The following is a 26,811-nucleotide window of genomic DNA, read 5'->3' as shown; positions in this document are numbered from 1 at the left end:
TTTAAAGACTTTTGTGTGGCTCTGTAGCTTTCTACATTTGAGTGGTGTCTAATAATGTTGTCCTTGAGAACTTCAGAAAGCTCTTTCATCTTCATCATGACATCAGGTGCAATTTGCATGAGAAGGGTTATAGTTCATATTGACTGGAAGAAGACCAGGTGTTTTTTTCTTCTTCTAATCTTTAGATGTCCCGTTTCTGTGAGTCTGTGCTAATAATGGATTCAGATTCTTGTTCTTGGCTGATGACAGAGGAGCTTGATGTGGTCTTCTGCTGTTATAGTTCATCTGCCTCAAAGTTTTGTGCATGCTGAGATGCTTTTTTGCTCACCACAGTTGTAACAGGTAATTATATGAGTTATTATGACCTTCTTGTGAGCTCACACCATTTTCCTCTGACCATTTTCCTATGCCTTATCGACAAGGCATTTCCATCCACGGAACTGACACTATCTCTGTGTATTTCCCCACCCTATTCTGTATGTAACTGTTGTGTGTGAGATAATCCAAGAACAAAATCTTATTAAATACTCAAACCAGCCCTTCTGGTATCATGCTTAATGTAACAGACATAACACTTTTCTTCTGCTTCATGAGGATTTGGGTATTAGAAGCAACGACGACAAATGACGACAACCTCTTAATTAATACACACATAACATTACATATGCTGTATCTGCATCACACAACTCACTATACATAAATGCAGAAAGGACATTATTCATATCACACTGTCCGGTGTGACCCAAATGAGGATGGGTTCCCTTTCGAGTCTGGTTCCTCTCAAGGGTTCTTCCTCATACCATCTAAGGGAGTTTTTTTTTTTGTCTTTCCACAGTCGCCTCAGTCACCTCAGGCTTGCTCACTAGGGATGATCTAGGACTGTTTTTTGTTTCTTATGTTCTGTAAAGCTGCTCTGAGACAATGTTCATTCTTAAAAGTGCTATACAAATAAAGTTGAATCGAATTGAATTGTTTGATGTGAAGTTCTTGAATCGTATCTGCGTAGTTCGCCACAGCAGGTGTTCCTATTAAAATGGACGGTGGGTGTATTTAACATGGGTGTGGGTGTATAAAGCATTTTTCATAAACATAAACTAGACTAAAACATATTTCTGTATGTAATAACAACCAAAGCATTCAGTGCGGCAGTCTGCGGATTTTGGACAGAGTCATCAGTGATGTCGCTTTATTAGGAGATCCCGGAAGTGTGAGGGCTGCTACGCAATTGGGCCACAGGGAGGCTGGGAGCTGCAGCGCTATTCGGACAGGAGCCGAATAAGAGATTCGGGAGCAGCCAATTTAAAGGAATTAAAAAAATAAACAAGCAGCTTCCAGCTAAAGGTAAAGGCATTTCCTTAACACATTATATTCTGAACTGATAGTGAAGAGAGGACTAGACCGGGGAGCTTCACTGGGCAGAGGGGAGGCGCGAGACGCGCTCGAGCTCTTCACTCGGTATTTTGGTCAGGTTAGAAGACAACAGCGAGCAGAGAGGTTTCAGTAAATCAGTTATGTGTGTGCGTTAACCTTTTGTGGTCAGATTTTCCATGCATTTCCTAAAACCTAAGGACCTGCAATTCTCAGTGTCTGTGACTGTGTTTTGGACAGTTAAGTAATTAACGTGTGGTATAACTGAATCTACTTCTCAGTGTGTGCTGTGATGGTGGACTTATTAATTTCCTTATTGTCACATGTGCCTCATTTCTGATGTTGAAACTTATGATCATGCCAGAATCCTAATTTACAGTAACAGATTAACGTAATATATGTACCTAGTATCCTCTTTCCTACCCCTTGAACATGTGTTGTTAAAAGTTGTGTACACTGTTTATATTAAATAGGTTGCTGGTGCTTGTATACTAGATTTTAGATGTGTATAGTATGTAGTATGTATTTAGAGTCATTTTGTTTGTGAATTAGCTCGTGTGTGAAGTTATAACAGATTCAGTGAAACCTCACAAATTAGTTTCAGTCTAGATTTACAGTGTTGCAGGCTGAAATATGAAGGATTGAATGAAAAATGCAAATATGACTCCAAACGGATAGAACCACGCCGTGCCTTTTGGACAGTCTCTGTATGCCCCCTGAGATGTATTCATATTTGATGAATGAACAGAAAGCACATTTTTAGAAGCAGGAAAGCATCATCTCTGAATAGTGACTGCATATAGGGACATTCAGTGTGTTAAAGGAATGGTCAAGCAGGAAAAGCTATATTAAAAATTTCACAGATACATTCATATATATATATATATATATATATATATATATATATATATATATATATATATATATACATATATAACAATTCATATAAGCTTATCACCAACAATTAGCATTATATAAACTACATACTGAACTCTTCACACACTTTTGTCTCAAAAAACCAAATTTGTACATGAACAGTTTAATAAAGTAGCACAAAACATATGTATTTAAAATGTGTAATAAACTATTTCTTTGGAAACTTTGTGTACAATTTTTAATTTTTACAACTGTTTAATTTTTTATTACTATAGTACAGTACAGTTATTTTGACCCAGTTTACTTTGAACCAGTTTAAGTCACTTCAGTCTGCATTTTGCATAAAATAATGCATGGCCAAAAGCTTATGTACTTTTTTCAACAAGCTCCAGCACAATATAGACACCAAACCTTTCCTTTAACTTTTAAACCATATCCAGTGGCATGGTTAGGAACAGCAGCTTGGATCCTGATGTGTCTCACATGTTCAGTTTACTGAACTTGAAATTAGCTAATGAAATTGGTATTAAGTTGTAAGGCTCAGGGCCTCATGTTCTTGAACTTGGAGCTGTGTGATTGCTCTGAAATAGTTCCTGAGGCCTAGGTCAGGCATTTGGCATGTCAGAGTGAATTCTCCAGAGACTTTACAAGATGACATGTGCATTTCCACACTGGGTCACTATTAATTACTGCTGACGAATCTCTGAGAGCAAGAGACAGATTGGAGAGCTGAATATTTTAGACCACAGTTTCTCAGGCCCCTTTAACTGACAAAAAACGCACATGATTCCATCAGTGCCTGTTTACAGAACTATTTACATATTAGGCTCATATGTGTGCAATAATATTAGTTAGTTATTCAAATCACAGAGCATTCAGTTGACATTATTCATAAGCCTACTTATTTTAGAGTTATTGACGTTAGGATTAAATCACATATTTCTGCGACTATTTAAATGAGCTAATAATTATAAATACTCAAATATAATAATTGGGTTGTAATTTCCACCACTGTAACAAAATTGCCAAAATCATACCACATGGCTGTTTCCCAGACCCCTTGAGGTTCTCACTCTGAGGTGGGGTTGTCACAGTTCACTTAGCCAAGGGTAGTTAAATGAGCTCAGTATAGCTAAATAAATACTGTGTTCGATTTTTTTTTTATATTTGGTTTTAGTCAGTTTTTGGAAATAGTACAGTTTTTGAAACCACTACTTTATTCACTGTATGCTCATGGACCTCATACATCAGCTCCTGCATTTTATCACATTTAAGATGTTCTGTACAGAAAAGTGTTTCAGTGTATTTAAATTGATGTCACGGATCAGCGGATAAGGGGGTCAGGCGGAGATTAATTTACTTCTGTCTTGGTACCACAGGATAGATTGTAATCACACAAATGATTTGGTAGGTGAGGTCATCTCTCCATGACTTGACCCTGGTTGGGTTACATGATTGCATTTCTTAGTAGCATATTCTTCTCTTGACCTCTGGTTCTCCCATAGTAGTTTGTGGTAGTTCCTGATAAGGTAAATGTACAGTAAAATGCTGTTTTAAATAAATATTGGCTATGATTTGTTTAATAGCTCCAAAAATAGAGAGTTGAGATGCAAATAGTTAGGAACTAATCTCTAAGCAAATTCATTTGGTTAGTGGTGTAAAGATAAAACAAAAGAATCAACTAAGAATAACTCAAGAAAAACGAGCAGTGATATCATTTCAGATTTTGGCAAGCGTTACTCTATAATGAGCCCATACTACAGGGGCCAGTATACGAATGCTTAAATTCACATGTTTTCTTATGTATATTATACTGTATTATATCTGACATATATCTTTATATATCTAACAAATGCTGTAAATGTAAATGTGATGTAAAATATTTGTCCCCATCTGCAGTTGTTTTAATACAAACAGAAAAGCTTCCATTTATCTGCAGTGGGTCAAAAACACATGGGTAGGATAGGGACAAGGTATACAAAACATAAGATTATTGTGTAATTGTGTTTGACATGAAAAGGAATATTAAGGAAACACAAACCATACCATGATATCATTCTCAGTTAATCAGTTAGTATAATAATTATTTCTAAAAAAAAGAGAGAAAAAATGGGTTAGCTTATAAACAAAACTAACTATACATATAATATAAATAAACTATATATGTAAATAAACAATGCAAATGAAGAGGGCACGTAAAGAAAATCCACCTTCTTCAGTGAAACTTTTTCATATCTTTTTAAAAGATAAGTTAAGGGTTAGGGGTTAACAATGAGTTAAGGGTTAAAGATGAGTTAGTTAAACGTGTGGTTTTCCAATAGCATTCAAAGACTTTTGAATTGAGCAAACAAAGGTTCACAGATTTACATTGATGATTCATTAATGATTCATAATTGGGAAGAAGACCAAAGATCTTTTGCAACATACTGGAATGTCGTTTGCAATCATTCTAGAAATTGTATTTGTTTCTGAAACCTTTTTAATGTCTCACATGTCCAGCTGCACTGTTACTCATCCTGAAGCATGTGCAGTGCTGTGCAAAGGTTTTTGCCCTCTTCCTGTTTTTTTTTTTTTTTTTTTTAAATAAATTTTAATATTACACAACGGTAATGCAAGTAAATCAAAATGCAATTTTCAAATGATGATTTCATTTATTAAGGGAAAAAAAGCTGTCCAAACCTGCCTGGCACTACGTAAAAAAGTAATTGCAATCAAGCGTTTGCGATAACTGGCAATGAGTCTTTCTCATCGCTGTGGAGGAATTTTGGCCCACTCTTCTTTGCAGAATTGTTTTAATTCAGCCACATTGGAGGGTTTTCAAGCATGAATGGACTGTTTAAGGTCATGGCACAGCATCTCAATTGTATTTAATTCCAGACTTTGACTTGGCCACTCCAAAACATGCTGCAGAGGTGGACATGCTGGTGTGTTTGGGATCATTGTCCTGCTGCATAACCCAAGTGCGCTTGAGCTTGAGGTCACAAACTGATGGCCGGACATTGTCCTTCAGGATTTTCTGATAGAGTGCAGAATTCATGGTTCCATCAATTATGGCAAGTTGTCCAGGTCCTGAAGCTATAAAGTAGCCCCAGACCAACACACTACCAACACCATGTTTGACTGTTGGTATGATGTTCTTTTTATGAAATACTGTGTTGAACCTTCCACTTCACACCATTCAACTTCAGATACATCAGTCCACAGAATATTTGCCCAAAAGTTTTGGGGTTAATCAAGATATTTTTTGGCAAATGTGAGACGAGCTTTGTGTTCTTTTTGATCAGCAATGGCTTTTGCCTTGGAACTCTCCCATGGATGCCATTTTTGCCCAGTCTCTTATTGTTGAATCATGAACACTGACCTTAATTGAGGCAAGTGAGGCCTGCAAATTCTTTAAATGTTGTTCTGGGTTCTTTTATGACCTCTTGGATAAGTCGTCGTTGCGCTCTTGGAGTAATTTTGGTAGGCTGGCCACTCCTGGGAAGGTTCACCACTGTTTTCTCCATTTGTGGATAATGGCTCTGACCGTGGTTCGCTGGAGTCCCAAAGCCTTAGAAATGGCTTTATAACCCTTTCCAGACTGGTACATGTCAACTATTTTGTTTCTCACCTGTTCTTGAATTTCTTTAGAGCGCGGCATGATGTTGCTCTTTAAGCATACTTCACTTTGTCAGACAGGCTCTATTTAAATGACTTCTTGATTCACCAGATCTGGCAGTAATCAGGCCCGGGTGTGTCAAGTGAAATTTAACTCAGCTTTCTAAAATAAGGTGGCTAATCACAGTTCTTTCATGATTTAAGGAGGGGGAAATTAATTTTCACGTAGGGCCAGGTAGGTTTGGACAGATTCTTTTCCCTTAATAAAAGAAATAATCATTTAAAAATTGTATTTTGTATTTACTTCCATTATCTTTGTGTAATATTAAAATTTGTCTGATGATCTGAATCTTTTAAGTGTGACAAATATGCAAAAAATTAACAAAACAGGAAGGGGGCAAAAAACTATTCACAGCACTGTACAATAAATATTACAGATGTACAGTAACTGATCATTATAGGACACATGTATGTTTCTGCCATTAACACAGTCCATTAATTGCTTAGAATAAAAAGTTATTTTGTCGATTTTGTGTCCTTGAAGCTCGCCATATACACTATATTGCCAAATATTACAAACACTGTATTGCCAAGTATTTGCTCACCCATCCAAATAATCAGAATCAGGTGTTCCAATCACTTCCATGGCCACAGGTGTATAAAATCAAGCACCTAGGCATGCAGACTGTTTTTACAAACATTTGTGAAAGAATGGGTCGCTCTCAGGAGCTCAGTGAATTCCAGCGTGGAACTGTGATAGGATGCCACCTGTTCAACAAATCCAGTCGTGAAATTTCCTCGCTCCTAAATATTCCACAGTCAACTGTCAGCTGTATTATAAGAACGTGGAAGTGTTTGGGAACGACAGCAACTCAGCCACGAAATGGTAGGCCACGTAAACTATCTGAGTTTAAACTACCACGCCAACTTTCTGCAGAGTCAATCGCTACAGACCTCCAAACTTCATGTGGCCTTCAGATTAGCTCAAGAACAGTGCGCAGAGAGCTTCATGGAATGGGTTTCCATGGCCGAGCAGCTGCATCCAAGCCATACATCACCAAGTGCAATGCAAAGCGTCGGATGCAGTGGTGTAAAGCACGCCGCCACTGGACTCTAGAGCAGTGGAGACGCGTTCTCTGGAGTGACGAATCGCGCTTCTCCATCTGGCAATCTGATGGACGAGTCTGGGTTTGGCGGTTGCCAGGAGAACGGTACTTGTCTGACTGCATTGTGCCAAGTGTAAAGTTTGGTGGAGGGGGGATTATGGTGTGGGGTTGTTTTTCAGGAGCTGGGCTTGGCCCCTTAGTTCCAGTGAAAGGAACTCTGAATGCTTCAGCATACCAAGACATTTTGGACAATTCCATGCTCCCAACTTTGTGGGAACAGTTTGGAGCTGGCCCCTTCCTCTTCCAACATGACTGTGCTCCAGTGCACAAAGCAAGGTCCATAAAGACATGGATGACAGAGTCTGGTGTGGATGAACTTGACTGGCCTGCACAGAGTCCTGACCTCAACCCGATAGAACACCTTTGGGATGAATTAGAGCGGAGACTGAGAGCCAGGCCTTCTTGTCCAACATCAGTGTGTGACCTCACAAATGCGCTTCTGGAAGAATGGTCAAAAATTCCCATAAACACACTCCTAAACCTTGTGGACAGCCTTCCCAGAAGAGTTGAAGCTGTTATAGCTGCAAAGGGTGGACCGACGTCATATTGAACCCTATGGATTAGGAATGGGATGTCACTTAAGTTCATATGCGAGTCAAGGCAGGTGAGCGAATACTTTTGGCAATATAGTGTATATGCCTTTGGAGCTCATCATGAAACCTGGAGGAAAAAAAATGTTTTTAGAAAAGTGCTGTGAATCAGATCACAGTGTCATACAGGGCCACACATTTATATAGTACAGAGACAGTGTTGTTCTGCTCTCTGTTTGTATTGGCCTTCTGTTTTTTTTACTTTTAATTGATTTGCCTGTTACATTCCTTCTGGGCAGTGATGGTGTGGCTGGGTGGAAGATAGCCAGTGAACTATTTCCCTTCACTCTTTTTCTTGTGAAATGCTTTAAAGATAGACTTAGTAATAGTTTTGCATTTACCTTATGAGTAACTTTTTTCCATCATAATACATATTTATAAATGTCTTGTTGCCATGTAGTATTACTTGCAGTGCTTTTATTATGTAATGTATTAAGTAATGCTTTTAGTGCATTACTTTAACAATTATTATTTGATGCTGTTACAGTTACACTTATGGATGGAGAGTGATCACAGATTGAGGGAATCAAGCTAACATTTTTTTGGTTTGGACTTTTTACAGGCTCTTCACTTGCTATGGAAGCACTAGTTGAGCGACTGGAACAGGCTGTGAAACGGCTCGAGGTGGTTTCAGACAAGCTTCAGGGTTACTCTGGGAGCTTGTCCAACGGCGAGATGAACGGATATCATGGTACCATAATAGAGGCCTATGAAATGTCTACATACATACATTTAATTGAAAAATATTCTTAATGCTAGTTGGTGTCCTTATACTAAATTGTTTCTCAGGATAGTCACAAAAACATTGCACTTTCGCTTCCTACAAATTGTGTTTAAGATGTCAAATCACTAGATTTTAAATTATGTAATTTAAACTCTGTGAGCCATGGAAAACAAATAGTGAAGACTCTGATAAGTTCACTGAGAATAAATTGTGTAAATTATGGTTGTCTGGCAACATTTGTTATTCAGGAATTTGTATATTCATGGGAAACTCTTTCTCAGACAAGCAAAACCACAGTGAGAAAACTGCCTAAAATGCCTAAGCTGATGCTGTATTCCAAATTTCATAGTCATAATTTACTTTTATAGTAAATTCCATTTACTAGGTTTGCTGTGAAATTTTAAATTACTTTGTCTGCTGTAGTAATAGTTGGCTCTCTTCAAGGTGAATCCCAGTGCATGGATGCATTTGACAATTTACTGAGAGGACCTCTGTCTGAATACTTGAAGAACAGCCGGACTATTGGAGGAGATGTGGCAAAACATGTACGTACAGAAGTTTGTATGTGATAGAAATATATAACCACCAGTTTCACACCCATATGTGCACATAAAACATTCTACACTTAGCCCATCTATATCTTCCACTCTTCTGTGAAGGCTTTCCACTAGATGTTGGAGCGTGACTGTGGGAATTAGTGATCATTCAGCTACAAGAGCATTAGTGAGATCAGACTCTGATGTTGTAAGAGTGAGGAGGTCTGGGGTGCAGACGGTGTTCCAGTTCATCCCAAAGGTATTCAGTGGGGTTGAGTCAGAGTCAAGGCTCAGTGCAGGACGCTCCAGTTCTATCACTCCAACCTTTTCAAACCATGGAGCTCATAGGTGTGATTGCCAGGCGTGCACATACTTTTGGCCATACTCAACATATGCCTTTCCCAAAGCTCTAACTCTACATGTCATTAAACTTCATGACTTATTAGCTATTTTTCACTGAAAGTCTTAAACCCAGGGAGTCTGGTCTGGAACAGAAACACTAAGGGAACAGTTTTATTGTAGTGCCTCTGTCATTAGCATTAGCAAACCTATTGTTCTATTGTCAGCTATGAGACACATCAGCTTAAAAATCAACCTGGTACAAGTAGTGAACCATCCTGCTCCTATTATGTACATTGGTGTAAATTCATATATATTTTTGTAGATTTTTGTTACTGTCCTGCTGTATGATTGCCTTATGGAGTTCTTTTAATATAATTCTATGAAAATTCTAAATGAATTGTATAAGAATTTATAAATGTAATTTTTTTTCATCCATTCCATACGTATTTTTTCATGTGATGGCATGAATAAGAAAGTAGCCATGGTTTTCTGTACAGAGAACAGAATGGAAAACCTCTGGATTGTAAACTGCTATAATGGAAGGCAGTTGCTTAATCCTAGCAATAAACATTAAAACAGCTGGAATTGTTCAGGAACTTTTGAACATGAAATTACAAGAGACTTTGTTTTGTCTCTGATGGCTCCTGTGCCTTTGCCACAAAGGTGACATTTCGTTATTTCTTCACTCAGATAAGTGCTGAATCATTTTGGGTGGGAGTTTGTTTTTTATCCTTTAAAGTCATTTCCTTTTACGGTGAAACAGGCATCTGGGTTCCACCGCTCCATTTTCTCAAACATGCATCTTTGGATTTCTCCCAGTGTCTGAGTGTGTGTGTGTGTGTGTGTCTAGCAGATGAGAAGAACTACCTAGGTGATGCAGCTCTGAATGTATACAGAAGCATGTTTTATTTAAGTTAACATTGCACATTTCTATAAGACACACTTTCCATGTCTGTGTGAATCGACATTTGATTTACAGGTTTGTGTTGGGTTTAGCACACCTCTGCTAAACTCGCTCGTCATGATTATACAGTCCATCACTGTGTAGTTTGTAGCTCTTATTTCAATGTGAGTTTTCTGTTTTTATTCAACAGGCTGAGATGGTGCACAATGCCCTGCTGGTACAGAAGGCTTTCCTCAAACTGGCCACCACACACCAGGAGCCTTCACAGGTAAGCCTAAAGATAAATGTCTTTGTATGAACAGTTTTTTATCTAGAGGATTTTGTACCATGTTGATTAAGAGTTTACATTTTGAACTAAACATGTGCAAGAAAGTAAAGGAACTAAAATTCAAAAATCATATACTGAAAATTAAATGAAACTGAGAAACTGATACCAGAGAAATGAACTAAAATTAATCTCTGATGCCTTTTTCCACACAAGACACACATAATTTGTAGTTTAATGTGATGAATAGCAGCTATCAGGAAGAAAGTGAGCAGTGAAAGAGTGAATTTACACTCAGTGGCCAGTTTATGAGGTATCTTATATTATCTTATATTATATTTACATATACACTGGACACGAGGCAGGAAGGCACATGGGAAGGGGGGCATTTATACACGATACATACATACTCACTCACTCATTCATACCTAGTGGCAATTTGGAGCAACAGGTGCACCTACTGGTATGTTATTGTGATTTGAACCCAGAGGAAACCTACAAGTACACTAGGAGAACATGTAAAATTTCACACAGATAGTAACCCAAGCTCAGGACTGAACTGGGAAGTTTGGCTGTAAGAAAGGCAGATAAATACATTGATAAAAGCTGACAAAAACTGATAAAGCCAAATTGAAATACAAGATAAATCTAAAAATAAAATAAAATTCATTTACAGTGAACAAAACTGTAAGATAAGTAAGTGAGAGCTATATGAAAATTGTATTGACTGCTTTTAATGGACGCTCATCTCACTGTTGATTGACCCTGAGTATTTGTTTTACCTGGACCCTTTCCCTGTGACCGCAGTTATCAGATACACTTATCAGTACTGCCACTCAAATGTTACGTAATCAGTTGTGCACGTACATTACACACATTCTTCAAGCCCATAAAGATACTGATCTGGACAGTAACGGTTAAGATCCCTGTGAGTGAGGTTTAGCCCTGGTTTATTCTGCTACACAGATCTCTTCCTCTTCTTCTCCATATGGTTTGGAGCCTATGTGGTCATCCATGCGACACTGGTCTCTCTGTGCACATAGGGATTACTTCCTCTGTTCAAAAGAACGCCAATGCAACACATTCCCCATGCTTCAGACGGCAGCCCCTAGGGGAAGTCTGGGGGCCAGTCTGATGTCATTCTATCGGACTTTGGTTTGTCCGTGGGCCTAACAGGAAGTGATTAGCTCAGAGCATACAGGCCAGTGGACGAAAAGGAGGAGCAGGAATTCAGTAAGCTAATAAACAAATGAGCTGTTGAGAAGTGGCCAAGCATTAGCATGATAGCTCATGGGAGCAAGATGAGTATTCTGTTGGCTCTTTGGCTCTTCCATGTGAAAAGTTGCTTGATGATCACAGTAATTGACGCGGAACATTTGTCCCAGTTGTTCATCGTCAAACTCTGCATCCCATATAAAGAGTGAGGCAATGTTTCACAGAGTAGGAGACTTAAAGCTGTATACAGATTTATCCAAAAGAATAAATCTAAGTCACCTTTCTCTGTATGGCAGAATTATAGTAAAAAGTATCCTTAAGATTAGCATTTGTATTGAGAGTTACTTACAGCAGACGTTCATTCACTGCTCCCAGACTTATCCTTCCACCACTGTCATCTACCTACATAAATAAAGTCGGAGACCACTCGTGAAAATTTTTCCGTTTCAGTTCTATATCACAAATTCTAGCATCATCAAAAATGTGAGTGAAAATTAAAATCTTAGAAATAGTTTCATGGATTTCTGAACTAGTTTGTTCCCCTTTCATGATAGTAATCACTCAACCTGGCATGGACTTCACACATTTGTGCAAAACGTGATCCATGTTAGATCACCTCCATCACAGTGTGTTCTGAACCTGTGCTTCACTAGAAGAGATAAGACTCAAGGAAAATCTGACCTTTTGTACGAGGGAGTTAACGTGGTCGATAAATTTGAATGTGCGAGATATTAAACCAGGTCCTTTCATAGGTTTGTTTTTTAAACAATTCTGTTTATTTCCCAATTTAAATGGAAAAAAAAGATTCAGATCCAGATTTTCAACGTGGACACTATACAGACACACACACATATTAGTTTGATATGATAGTATTGCAACATTGATAAATTTGAATGATATGAGCACGCAAGAGTATATTGTCCCACAGCAGGGATCATTGCTGCCTCACAGCTGCAGAAAGTTTTGCATGTTCTCTCCCTGTGGCTGTGTGGGTTTCCTCCAAAAACATGCTGGATTGCTGCTATATTGCCCCCAAGTGTGAATTAGTGTGTGAGTGTGAGCACGGTGCCTGGGAAAGACTCTGGATCCACAGCAACTCTGACCAGGATAAGGTGGTTACTGAAGATGAAACAATACATGGTTGAATTCATCTAGGATTTTAAAGTAACATAGTAAAAAACTTGCAGGTTTTTCCCCACTTCAGCAGGTAACAAAACTGTGTATTGTAGGGATTACACTGTATACTATACTATATACTATATGTACTCCTGAAAAGATAAGTTAAGAGTGAACAGTAAGCAATAGGTAGCACACAAAAAAAGAGGTAAAAGAAGGAAATGAGCAAAAGAGGTGGCAGGTGGATGCAGTATGAACAAGCAAATGTTTGTTCACCAAAGGCTATTTCTGTAGATTTGAATGGAGCTTACTTGTGGTTAAATAGCATTCAGTTAATTTAGCAAGATTGAAAGTGCACTCATAGACACACACACACACAGTGTCCTTCCAGAAATAATACATCTGGGGTAGTGATGTTTTGGCTAGCTACTAAATTTGGAAAGCAAATAACCAGTGACTGGGGAGCTACAAAGATAATTTTAAACTCTGATTCCCACAAACCTGAATGGGAAAAAAACGACTGTGAATTTGATATGCCTAGAAAAGATTCTCTGGAATGACCTGTGCTCCCTAGAATGCACAAAGCCCTGTACACACACACACGCGCGATTTAATTCACATGATATATTTCTGTTCAACTGTATTTTTTTATTGCCCCGGTGCATAAATTCAAGTAGTATCTCTTCATCCACACCCACACACTTTCTTAGGTTCAAATCATGGTAACTGTCAGTCTGCTGGAAAGCACTATGTTTCTGGCTTCTCTATCTCTCTCTCTCTCTCTCTCTCTCTCTCTCTCTCTCTCTCACTCTCACACTCTCGCACACATGCACACACACAAACACACTTTACTCTCTCTCTCTCTTTCTCTCTCAGTGTGTGTGTGTGTGTTTTTGTGTGGGGCTGAGGTTGCATTCTGTGGCTTTTTATGGTCATGTTCTATATTTGAGCCGCTGTGTGTCTATGGCCTTGGTCAAGTGACGGGCCTGTCAGTGGATGCTGAAGAGTGTTTGTATGGGATACATTTTAGTGAGCACAGCTGTTACTCTTTATAATTCCCTCACAGACTTCCTAATGGGTCTTGTATGATCTCAAGCCCCAGTCAAGGAGTTTAGATTTAAGTCAACACCAAGGTCATTTCTGATGTTTAATATACAGTTTGTTATTTGTAAAAGTGAATCTTAGAAAAACTGGAATTCTCAGTGTCATTACAGAATCTCCTCGTTTTGTTTTCAGTCAGAAAACTGCCTAGTTTCCTCATTACAGGTATATTTTTTGATATTTTTCTTTCCCCAAAAATAAACTGCTCTAGTAAACTTTGAAATATTTTGGAACATCCGTAAAACAAGTTGGTTATACTTACTCTTATAAATTATGGCAGCAGTGAACAGTCGTTCCTCCACCAGGTTTCTTTTGAAGGTAGTAATAGTAGCCTGTCATGTTCCTAAGAAAGCCATTTGGTCTAAAAAATTTCCCTGTGTAAGAAAGCATTACCACTGACTACAAAGTGCTGACAATGGAGACTTTTTTTCTTCCAAAAAAAAAAGTTAAATAAACATTTCCTCATAAAAGATACCACAAATGTCTAACGAATGTGCTGTGTATAATGTGGAACAAAAAGTTGCTGTTTAAATTATTATTTAAAACAATCATAATCTAGAAATATGACGACCGTTTCTGTCCCTTTTCCTTTCTAATGAAACTGGTCTAAGAGGGAAAGTCCACACTGATGCAGCATGAAGGAAAAGACTAATGAGTCACAGCACGTTAATAGTCCGAGAAGATCTTGGCATATGGAAAATATTTTAATTGTTTATTTTTAATGATTACTTAGCTACTAAACACTGGAATTTAATAACAGCCATAATGTCCATGTGGAGCATGAAAGGATTGTCTTTATCTGCAGAAATGAAAGTCATGCGCATGCTGTTAGAGAAAGCCCTGCTGCATGCTTTTACTCATCTCCAGCATACAGCTCCACAAAAACAACAGCTAAACCAATAGATAGTATAGTATAGTATAGTATAGTATAGTATAGTATAGTATAGTATAGTATAGTATAGTATAGTATAGTATAGTATAGTATTTGTCCTTGGGAGCACCATTGTTGCGTTTATTCCTGCTTATTTAAGAACAACAACAACAAAAACCTGCTTTTATAATCTGAAAGAAGAATTAATATCTAACACTTCACAGTCCAACCAGTGGGACTAAAAATAAGCGCAATATTTTGGTTAAAATAATTAGATCAGAATCCCCCAAAAAGCATTATGTATTTGAAAAAAATGGTAGAGATAGCAACAGTTCAAACACACCCAGAAATACACAGTATAGTACAGGGATATAATAAAAGAAACAGTGTGTTCTCATTCTCTCTGACCTGCTGAGGTAGACTCTAAACATTGGGGCTGTACAAGGCCTTACATGGCTAGTGGGATCTCCCTATGCACAGCTGGAATGCTGGCTATGAGGGAACTGCCACTGCCTGGACAATACACTGGAAAAGTACTCCCTCTCTTCGAAGCTCATTCAGGATCTATTAACCACGTTTTATCGTTCTGTGTTTGCTTTGGCAAAGGAAGCTTAATGCTCTATAATGTTTAACAATGTACCAAATTGTGGCCTGTTATGGTGCATAGTTTTCTTAATTTCTTCACATGCAAGCTTTAGCAGCTGGTTGTGTGTGTGTGTGTGTCTGTGTGTACTCTAATCAGACAGAGCTGGCAGACCTCCTCAGGCCCATCTCAGAGCAGATTGGGCAGATCCAGAACTTCAGAGAGAAGAACCGCGGCAGTCGTCTGTTTAACCACCTGTCTGCTGTAAGCGAGAGCATTCCTGCCCTGGGATGGGTGGCAGTGGTGAGTATCAGTGAAAAAGGGGTTCCTCAGATTATATCTGGAAATCTTAATGCTGTAAGAATAATATTTAGAGGGAATCTCTTATATTCAGTTAGAAAAAATCTCTGTGACTACTATACATAAGAATGTTAAATTAGACCCAGTTCAGCCAGTGAAGTAGAATATCTGTGTGGCATCAGAGTGAAAGGAATCAACTTGACCCACGAGTAAAGTCTTTGACCTTAGTCTGTGTTTTTTTTCCCCCATTTTCCTTCTTATTTAGTCATTTTCAATTCCTACTCATTAGTTAAATCTCTCATATTACATGACCAATGCTACTCTGGCAGGGAAAAGGGAAACATATGCTGACAGTTAAACACCCCCACCCTGACCCTGGACTGTTATTGGAACCCTTGAACTTGTTGCATCCCTAATTCATCCCTGGCTTTCTCTAAAACATTAAGCCAGCCACCATTTCATCACACTACTTGTGCAACATCGCAAGACAGCTGAATGCACTTGTAGGAGAGCGCTAGTTCACTTTTGCATATACATGGGCTGACAGATACTCCGATTAACAGGTAACAGGACAGACACAAATGCCATACTTTGCACCCTCTTACCAGAAAAGTTATCTTTTACAAATCCATTTACAGTCTTTACCATTTGTTACAGATCCTGATATCTGATGTGTTTTCTCGGATCTCTGTCCCGCGATTTATTGTGTATTGGATCAGTACAATTTCTTGTATGTTTAATAATAATAATCTAATCATTTACATTTACATTTAACTATATTAGATATATTATTACTGGTAAATGCATCATATCATGTTATATATTATGTATATAATTTGTTGCTATGTAGACTCAATTATGCTCATGTGGCTTCCTGGAAAAATGGATAGTTGTGGCATTGTGGAGATATGTTGTGGTGTAATAGTCAAATAGTTTGTCTTACTAATAACTTGAAATCCTATGGAGAACATGGTAAACTATAATTGTTTAAGCCGTAGCTTTAGCAGAGTATTATAAGGCTGTGAAAACTGCTCTTTGGGCCAGTGTGCTTTTCTGTGTTTAAATGTTAGATTATCGACCCTCTCCAATGCCCCTTCACTGCACCCACATCTCAGTCTGTTCAAAAAGAAAAGATATGGCATAAACCATTAAGCGTCCATGAGGGAAGACATCATTAAGTACAAGTAGGTAAATAACTAACTAGCATCATGCTAACCCACCTTGACAGGCCCAAATACTCAATATATCCCACATATAAATAACAAATTAAGTCAATGTCCTTAACAAACAAACAGCCTCCCTCATTGCTTGAATGTGATATCATGACAGTCCTTGCTAACTGTAATTGAACTCTGGGGGCGGAGCTTTGTGGCCATGAATGAGAATGTGGGTGGGCTCAAGGAGTAAAAAAATCTTTCCAATGTCACTGGAATTCACCTACATGTCCAGAGACCAAAATCTTGAGTATTACATTTTTAACATGAAGTCTCCAACTTTTATTAGGTCTTATGAGTTCTTGATGAAGAAGAAGCTTTTATTTGTCACATATATATTATAATTAGACTGATATCATTTTTTCCCTCACATTTCTCAGCTTATTAAGTTTTTTTTTATTATTGTTTTGTCTAAATTGGATACTGTTACTATGATCAATAGATGATCATTTGATGAACCTCTTTATGCATTAATAGCAGTTTGCAAATAATATATTATTATATAACAATCAACTCTCAGTTTTATGGTATGTTGACTAAGCTTTGCCTGGGAAATCTGGGAAAATATGGTTCAGTTACTGTGTCAGACATGCCCGTGGCAGCTTGTGTCACTTTTTTGCTGGCATGATAATAATAGCTGTTCAGCTGCAGCTTTAAAACTAGTCATGGTCTAGTCATCTAATCACTGCTCATATTAATTTTTTTTTCCTTATAAGGCCTACATTTCTGAATTACAAAAGAGGGCATTATTTCCACACCCACCTCAGTGCTCAGCGTCCATGCTGAAATGACAAGGCTATTGATTAATATTTACAGTAGACTGAAATAGTTGTGGATGGTTTCTCTTCTGACTATTTTATTTCAACTGAACCCTGTCAGTGACTCATTGTGCTGTGTATGTTCTGGATTCTGTCAAGTTCACCTGTTGCTATACCCCTTTCCCAAAAGATGTGTATATTATCTAATCAAAACTTCTTATGTCCTCATGATATAGTTTACACTACTCTGCAGCTGTGCCAGTGATGTAAACCTTTTACACTTTCACCTCATTATAAACGCTCTTCTGTTTCTGAGCTGGGACAGATATTACTGATATTTATTTAGTGTTCAGTATTTACAGTACTGGGTCTTTTGAACAACTTATAACAATGCAGTCATGGCCTTACTTCTTATCCGTTAGAATCAGAAACCAGGGCCTTATGTGAAGGAGATGAACGATGCCGCTATTTTCTACACCAACAGAGTCCTGAAAGACTTCAAAGACACGTAAGTCTTGCTCAGGACACCGCTGGCTTATAACATGTACTTAGGCAGTACTTAGACACTGTAGGCAGTGTGATTCATAAATCTTAATAAAAAAAATCTAAACTGTAATAATACAGCTGTCACTTGTATCATTTACTGTCCACTGTCTTAAATTAATGCAATAAATAAATATTAATGCAGTAAAGAAACCAAGAAGTATACTAAAAGCTGTAAAAAATAATCTGGATGTCTGTTGGTCTGGCTGTAGTGACCCTTGCCATGTGGAGTGGGTTCGCTCCTACCTGAGTATCTGGACTGAACTGCAGGCCTTTATTAAACAGCACCACACCACTGGACTCGTCTGGAGCAAGACCGTGAGTAGGAAGAAACTGACACAAATACTTTAGAGCACAAAACTCGGACATATTTATTTCTGTTTGAATCGGGAATGGAGCAGCTCTTTTCCCATCACGTTCATCATATACAGTCTACACAGCAGCTGCATAAAATGAAAATGATTCAGTATAACTATCTGCCAGATGATTGTTGTGTTAATCTTTTTTTTTTTAATCTTGTATCAAGGGGCTTCAAATGAGGATTAGTTAAAACTTTGAAATATAGGAAAGGACATTTTTCCATTTTTAGTCATGAAGAGAGTGCTTCAGTGAGCATAGAGCTGATCTGATCTCTGATAACTATCCGGGTGTGGGGATCTCTTCCAAAATGATGCCCACATCTGGTAATACTTCTTTCCAGGGGGTTTTATTTCACCTCCCTTTCTCTTTCTATCTCCCAGATTTTGTGTGTTCTCTGATCTTCAGTGGTTTTTAGATAAAAGACTATTAAGTTGAAACTGGTTTTATTAGCTATTCTGCTGATTCAGAGTTTGCCCTAAAAAGGCTGCAGAAAACTTTTGAGCAGAGTATGGCTCATTTTATGTTTACACGTGTGTTTATTTTAAATGCTGTCTTAAATGGTCAGAAAGCACAGAGCAAATAAATCTTCAGACATGAGCTTTCAACTGATGTCTGCTGGACATAGCATTCCAGAAATACAAAATGTATATGTATAACAATGAGACACTATTACATTTGATTTTATAGCCTTATAGTGTGTGTGTGTGTGTGTGTGTGTGTGTGTGTGTGAGAGAGAGAGAGAGAGAGAGAGAGGGATTTTTCCAAAAATCCCCAAACACCGACAATGTGCAGCTGCTTTCCTGCTATACAGTAACTAAATGCATTTCACATTTATTTTTACTTTTACTTTCCTCTTTTCAGTTCAGTTCAGCGTGATTAGTTGAGCAAAAGCTGCACAGGTTTAGAAAATGTCATCTGACAGCTAGTTTTGGAATTGAGGATGTTGTTGGACCTGCTGTTGAAGTGACATCATGTTGCTTTTGGCAGATTTGGCAACCATGCTACTGACGAAATGCGATCATAAGTGGTCAATGGAGACGTGCATTCGAGGCACATGAAACTACTACATATGAACAGCTATCCGTCTCAGCTGACCTTGAGTGATCGGATCACCCGAGACGAGTGCTAACACCAAGTCTGAACAGGGTTTTTATTCCTGGATTGTCATCTGTGATGAGATTTGATGAAAGTGTGCATGTGTTTTGGGGGGGTGAATAAGTTTATCGCTGTGTGTATGTGTGTGTGGGGGGGGTGGTTGGAAACCTGAGAACTCGCAGTAGCTGTGTGTGTCAGCTGTCCCTCTTGCTGTGAAGGGTTAGAGTGTGATGGAGTGTGTGCTGTGGACAGGTGGCTCTCAGGGTCTCTTTGAAAGGGTTTTACCAAAGAAATACCTCCAACAAAAGCCCAGTGTGTGTTTAGATCACCCACCTGTTCACATACATACGCCTTGGGTAATTTAAACTCTCTTCTCATATAATCAACACTTTACCTCTAGAACAATATCAGTTGCCAGCGTACTGTATGTTTGCAGGCTATAGTGCATTAACATTAACTCTTCATTCCTCCCCTGTACTCGTGGATCTAGTTCTTTTTTTAAACTTCATAATGTTAAGTATTGACCTTTCGGGCATCATAGGTTAAGGTTCAACCGTTGAACCCGTGCTGAACCTGCACATCAGCACAACTATCTGGAGTGACAGCAGCGTGTGAGCTTGTTTATGTTGCAAAAGAAAAGACGTGTGTGTAGCAGTTGTTGTGGTGTGAGCATTGAAGAGAGGATTGTGTGCAACTGTCAATGGCAGCTGTGCTGACACAGGAAAAAGGCTTAAGTGTGCCTCATTGAACATGGTAACCAACTGCCTCACGTTCGTCTGTTTCTACAGACTTGCTGTTGAAGCTACTGTCTGTAGATTAAAGGTAAAATACATACATGTGCCAGATTTATATTTTCAGGGTCCCAGATATAACTGATCATGTACTGAAAACAGAGGAATAGTTGGTCTGTATGTATTTTTTTTGCTTGATTTATTTTAAACAATCAAGACATCTAGAAGAATTAAGTAGAGTGAGCATGTTCAGTTCATGTAGTAAAGTTTAAGTAATTACATTACAAAATCTAGTGAGGTTGTTGCTGATAAGATCAGAAGTTACTATAGTGTTAATTGAGGTGATTACAGTGTTCAGGTGTGGTGTAATAACACAGCAGGTCTCACAGCACCAATGTCCTGGGTTTGATCCTGAGCTTGGGTGAGTGTGTGGAGTTCGATTTAGACTTTATTCCAGGGCTTTGAATAGACATGACCTGGCTGTACAAAGCAAATTGTTAATGCACAGTGCTCAATGTATTCACCTGAACCCAATGTACACTTCTGAAATACTTAAATTTTTACAAATAATTTTTTCAGTGATTGTTTTTATCTGTGTTCAATTTTCAACGATTATTTCCTATATCATTATGATTAGAGATTAATGCAGAATACAAGGAAATGTTTAAAGACAACAGATTTAAAACCTTACTGACTTGAGATTATATAACAAGGCTTAAGCATAACATAAATGCATTTCAGTTTTTCCGAATTTCCAGATCTGTCTTAAATGAATAGCAGGAAAAACATTACTTTTGAATCTCTGGTTATTCTAAATGATCCAAGTCAGACCAGAAGAAACAAGACCACTGTTGCTACCTACATATTTTATATATTAAACAAAAAACAGCATAGTTATTATTAAATCATTATTTGAGCTTATTTTATTCCTGTTTGTCATTTTACATCATTTGATCTTATTGTAGATAGATAGATAGATAGATAGATAGATAGATAGATAGATAGATAGATAGATAGATAGATAGATTTAGCAAATAGCAAATTTAGACATTCTGTAAGTATAGCACCAACAGTAGTAGCATTTGTGAATTATTACAGCAGCCTGTGTCTGAGTTTCACATGTAGGTCAGAGGTACAGTCCAAAGTGTTGCCTTATACGCCACCTACAGGACGTTCAACATGTAGCAGGTTCACCTTTTGTGTCGTCATTGTGCTTTTACCATGTGTTTCACTGTTTCAACAACCACAAACAGGTTTAGAATCCTTTACTGTATCTTTTGTATACAAGTTGCAACAGATAAAGAAAAAGATAAATAAAGAAAAGTAGTTAACTGTAACCCTGTTTTGACAGGGTCCTGTAACTCCTTCATCCATGCTCACGGCTGAACCTGCTACTCCCTGCCCTCCACCTCCACCTCCACCTCCACCTGCGTTCACAGACGATGGTCCAAAGACTGACCACAGTGCGGCTCAGCGTTCAGCTCTGTTCGCCCAGCTTAACCAGGGAGAGAACATTACTAAAGGTGGCTTTATTAAAATGTTATATTTGAGTTTACATATTATCAGTAATGGAAAGCTTTCATTCTAAATACTGTGTGTGCTGCTATTTATCCTGCAGGATCCCTTATCCCTATAATCTATGGATTTACTTGGCATAATGTTCCAGTATTTGAGTATGTGTAAAACTGAAGACAAAAACTTTTGAATGGGTTTTTAATGCAGTTGATGTCTGTCAGCACTGATTAATATTTTAGCTATACATTTATTCATATGACATTTATATTGTCATGTCAGCAGAGATGAAGCTGGACCAGGGAAACATTGTGTAAAAAATGTTTTTTTTTTTTTTTATTAGCAGCTCATGCTTACAGCAAAGTAACAAGCATGGAATTCAGACAATTTACTGCCAATCATGTGGCAGTGCAGGAGCTTCAGTCATTGTTGATATCTAACATCATAATAAAGAAAAAAAATGTGGTCTCTGTGATGATGTGTTCAGAGATACTTTTCTGCTTAGAGTGATTGTATGAGGTCAAACCATTTTCGAGATCACAACTTTTTTTCATTCAGATGTTTAATGTGAACATTACTTGAAGCTCTTGACCTGTTTCTGCATGATTTTATACATTGTGCTGCTGCCAGATGTTGGTTGATTTGATAGCTTCATCAATGTGCAGGTGTTCCTAATGAAGAGGACTGTGAGTATATATATACAGACCAAAATGTCTTTTAAGGCAGTTGTGCTGTCTTTTAGGATTGAAGCATGTGTGTGATGAGCAGAAGACCCATAAGAACCCTACTCTTCGCTCTCAGAGTGGGCCAAGTAAGGATTCTCCTTCAAAAGGCACAGCTCCTAGCTCCTCTGCTCCCACACCAGCTAAGAAAGCATTTCCAGTCCTGGAACTGGAGGGAAAGAAGTGGAGAGTGGTGAGTCCGGTTTGCTTTTTCGATTTTCAGACAAAAATATTTGTAAGGTTTACTGGTGGAGTGTAGGCTGAGGAACAGGGCAAGCAAGTGTATTAGTGATTTGTAAACAGATATTTCATTTATTTCAATTCAGTTTTATTTGTATAGCGCTTTTAACAATGAGCATTGCCTCAAAGCAGCTTTACATAAGAAATAACATAAGAAAACAACAAACATATAAACAGACAAACAGTTCTAGATGTTATCCCAAGTGAGCAAGCCTGAGGTGACTGAGGCAAGGAAAAACTCCCTTAGATGGTATGAGGAAGAAACCTTGAGAGGAACCAGACTCAAAAGGGAAACCATCCTCATTTGAAGGGAACCCATCGTCATTTGAAGCCACAGTCAATAACATTGTGATGCAGAGGTTCCAGTGATTATTTCAAAGTGTTGATCGATGTGTTTAAATGTGACTGGCCTTCAGGAGCATCAGGAACAGGTGCATGATCTGGTAATAGAGGAAACAGAGCTGAAACAGGTGGTCTATGTCTTTAGCTGCAACAACTCCACGCTTCAGATTAAAGGCAAAGTCAACTCCATCATAGTGGGTGAGTCACGTTCTTTTACATTCCTCCATTCCTCCATTTCCCTGAATGTGGATGTGTATACCTTTCCCTTTATTTCTGTTTGTGTAGACAACTGCAAGAAGCTTGGCCTTGTGTTTGAGAATGTGGTTGGCATTTTTGAAATCATCAACTCCAGAGACATCCGGCTCCAGGTCAGTTTTTAAATATTAACAAATCTTAACACTTAAGTTAGTCTTTACAGCTCTATATACACCACTTTGCATTCAGAAAGTATTTATATAAGGCATTTTTTCTTTTTTTTTTCTTTTTTTTTTCATTTTATACAATTTTAACTAGGGCTGCAACTAACGATTATTTTGATAATCGATTAATCTGACAATAATTTTTTTCGATTCATCGGATAAAATCTAAACCATTTTTTTATTAGATGTTTTGCTTATTATAACTATATAAAACCCTAAAGCAGGGTATTTGTGTGTAAAAGTGTACTTTAAAAAATGCAAAAGCCACATATTGAGTTTAACTTTCTTTAATTTTGACATTTTAAACCTTAAATAAAACACAAATTTTGTCCAGTTATTGAACAGTAAAACGTCTTTAAAAATCCATAATATAAATAAACAATTTTGTGAAGTGGGTCCTTGATGGAAGAACGTATCCTGGGCTGAGGATGCTAATCATTTTTTTTTAAATCCTTCATCTTCCACCATTGACATTGGCTGCATGCCAGTAACCAACATACTCAGGATGGCATGGGTTATAGTGGCTGCTTGTTGAGGAGGGCATGGGGGATTTCTCCTTTCAACAAATTCACTCAGGCTTTTTGAAAAAACAAACAAACAATAAAAACAGCATGAGTATGCAAGGTGAAGCAATTTGTGTAAATCAATATTTTTATTGTTTTTAATGATAATTGCAGATGGCGAGTTGACAACCATGATTAAAAAATCTATATAAAATAGATATATATAATAAATATATATATATTTATATTTTATATATATAATAAATATAATATATATATATATATATAAATATTGCAACATTGTTTTGACAATTTTTGTTAAAAAGAAATTACACAGATATTTTTGCTCAGTTGTGAAGATATGCAACAAGCTAACAGGCTTGATTAAAAAGAAAGGAAAATATATGCACTGGTGCACAAATGCATAAGCATTCGCTGAAAACCTCGGCAGTTAGTAAAAAAATTAATATTTTACTGCTGTTATTATTTGCTGCTTTCAGATTTAGTGTTTGACTTTGTACCGTTTTTATTTGAGTTGTTCTATGGTAGCACCATCACTATGTTGTGAGCGAGGCGATTGCGCAACCACCTGATGCTCGCGAGTCGCGGCAGAACGGATCTAGTGCGACTGTCCCGAAGTTAGAAAAACAAACATTTTACACAATAGCACTTAATTAAACTATCCCATTTTCACATGATGAGGATATACAGTTTTTGCTTACCGTGCTGTTTTGCCTTCATCCGTGACACCAGTGTGTTTTCTTTTCATGTGCTCGTGCATCGCTGTGATACTTCCATGCCACACAAGCTCAGCTTTGCATAACTTGCAGTTACAGTCTTTTTGGTTGTGTTTAATATAAAATGCTCACATGCCTTGGATGACTTGGGACGCACACGTTATATCTGCATAAAAAATACTCCATACAATATTTTGTTCATATTCAAACCCCAGTTCTTTGCTGATGCTCTTTGGAAAGCAATTACAGTCTTCAAGCCCTGCCAGGCTGGTGAGCATTGCTGTACCACTAACTGTAGATGTTTCATTCAGGTCAAGTCTGGAATCTGACTGAGCAATTTGAGTCACTCTTGCATTGTTTTGGCCGTGTGGTTCTGAACATAATGAAAATTGGCACCTCAGCCTAATTTGGCTTCAGTTTGGCTACTCTGTCATAAAGGCCTGATGGTTGAGTGATGCAGAAATCTCTTATCATCCCTACTGAACAACTCTACAGTCCTATCAGAGTGACCTTCAGATTCTTGGCCACCTTCCTGATTAAAGCCTTTCTCCCCAAAAATATCAAAATATGATTGTATTTCTTTTATTTCACAGGTATTGGGAAAAGTGCCCACAATTTCCATTAATAAGACAGAGGGATGCCACATCTATCTGAGTAAGGAGTCTCTAAACTGTGAGATTATCAGTGCCAAGAGTTCAGAAATGAACATTCTGGTTCCTCAGGAAGATGATGATTATGTGAGTGAACTCTAATATTCAGTTTCACTTTTTCGCTTCATTGGCATGCTTAGAATGAATCAGCTACACAGCTTTAGACTGAAATTCTGGCTCTACTTTCTGTATTAACAGAGAGAGTTTCCTGTGCCGGAGCAGTTTAAGACCGTTTGGAACGGGTCCAAGCTGGTGACAGAGCCGACTGAGATTGCTGGCTGATTGACAGATTCATTTTCATTTCCATATATCTGTTGGTAGCCTCCATTGCCTGTATCTGTCACTACTCTCAGCACACAACCGTTTAGACACAGGTTCGTCTTTTACCTGAATTATAGCTATTGGCAATTTAGTGTAAGAATAGAGCTAATCTAGTCTAAATGCTAGAAATTTATGACGAAGGTTCAGATCTAACCACAATAATAAAATATATTGGTATTGTTTTGCCTTTTTTCTTTTCCTTTTACCAATTGAAGCATTAATTTGATTAAACCTACCCTAGTTCAGGACGTTTTCCCAGACTAAAACCTAAAATCAATTCATAGTTTTCCTAGTACTACAGTCCCTGGTGATAATGAAGACGACTATTTTTAAGGCACTTTTGAATCTCATGCATCAGTCCTATCCGTTATGTGTTTTTCTGTTCCATTTATTTCTAAACCTGTTTTTGGGTTGAATAAGATGCTTGAGATTTTAAACCATGTTTTAGCAGGACTTCAGATGTTTTTAGACTCAGATTGAGATCTGGTGTACAAACAAATGTGTGCCTCAAGGATAACTTTTTATATCTTTTTTTTTTTTTTTTTAATTTAGCAGTTTTATGTATTGTCTTACAGCTGGGTATTTTGTTTATTTTTAGGTATCAGCCACAGTGTGTTTCATAAAATGGTGTACTCTATAATGTAGTCAACCTGTGCCATCCATGGTCATACACTGAAATAGCTAATACTACACACACACACACACACGTCTCTCTCAGTTGCTCAACTCATCACAGAAATTTTTTCTCTTGATAATACAGTATCATCTGCATATTGTAAACACTATATTAAGTATAATATTTAAGATTTTCCCAGGGTTTACATTTATTTCCTTGGCGACATTTCAATCCAAAGTGACACACACAATCAAAACGCAGAGCTGACGTTAAAGACACAACAGAGGATCTCTGGCCATCTGGGATCTGAACTCATATTGAGGGTCACAAAGTGACGTTAATCATTACCTCTTGATTTCCACAGGAGAGTTTTGGAAATTCCCATGAAATTCCCATGCATAATCTAAAGCCACAGCATTTTTTAAAAAATATTGTTTTTCTCTGTTAGTAGGGGCCATTCCGCCTTTGTGTTGTAATGTATGTGAAATCCTCTA

At 37.8% G+C, this 26,811-nt stretch overlaps 1 protein-coding gene across 1 annotated transcript; it reads left to right on the top strand.

Moving 5' to 3' along the window:
* The first annotated feature begins 1,190 nt into the window (after window positions 1–1,190).
* cap2 (cyclase associated actin cytoskeleton regulatory protein 2) lies at window positions 1,191–25,868 on the top strand. Its single transcript, XM_058378187.1, has 13 exons — window positions 1,191–1,341; window positions 8,160–8,288; window positions 8,766–8,866; window positions 10,294–10,371; window positions 15,414–15,557; window positions 17,949–18,034; window positions 18,282–18,387; window positions 21,607–21,778; window positions 22,510–22,682; window positions 23,146–23,269; window positions 23,357–23,439; window positions 25,324–25,467; window positions 25,579–25,868. Exons 2-13 carry the CDS (start codon window positions 8,174–8,176, stop codon window positions 25,660–25,662), a joined length of 1,410 nt encoding a protein of 469 aa, XP_058234170.1. The 5' UTR covers window positions 1,191–1,341; window positions 8,160–8,173; the 3' UTR covers window positions 25,663–25,868.
* Window positions 25,869–26,811: the final 943 nt, after the last annotated feature.

The sequence above is a fragment of the Hemibagrus wyckioides genome, linkage group LG24, assembly GCF_019097595.1.
Source record: "Hemibagrus wyckioides isolate EC202008001 linkage group LG24, SWU_Hwy_1.0, whole genome shotgun sequence".
In the NCBI taxonomy this organism is placed as follows: Eukaryota; Metazoa; Chordata; class Actinopteri; order Siluriformes; family Bagridae; genus Hemibagrus; species Hemibagrus wyckioides.
This window is presented reverse-complemented; position numbering and strand designations above follow the sequence as displayed.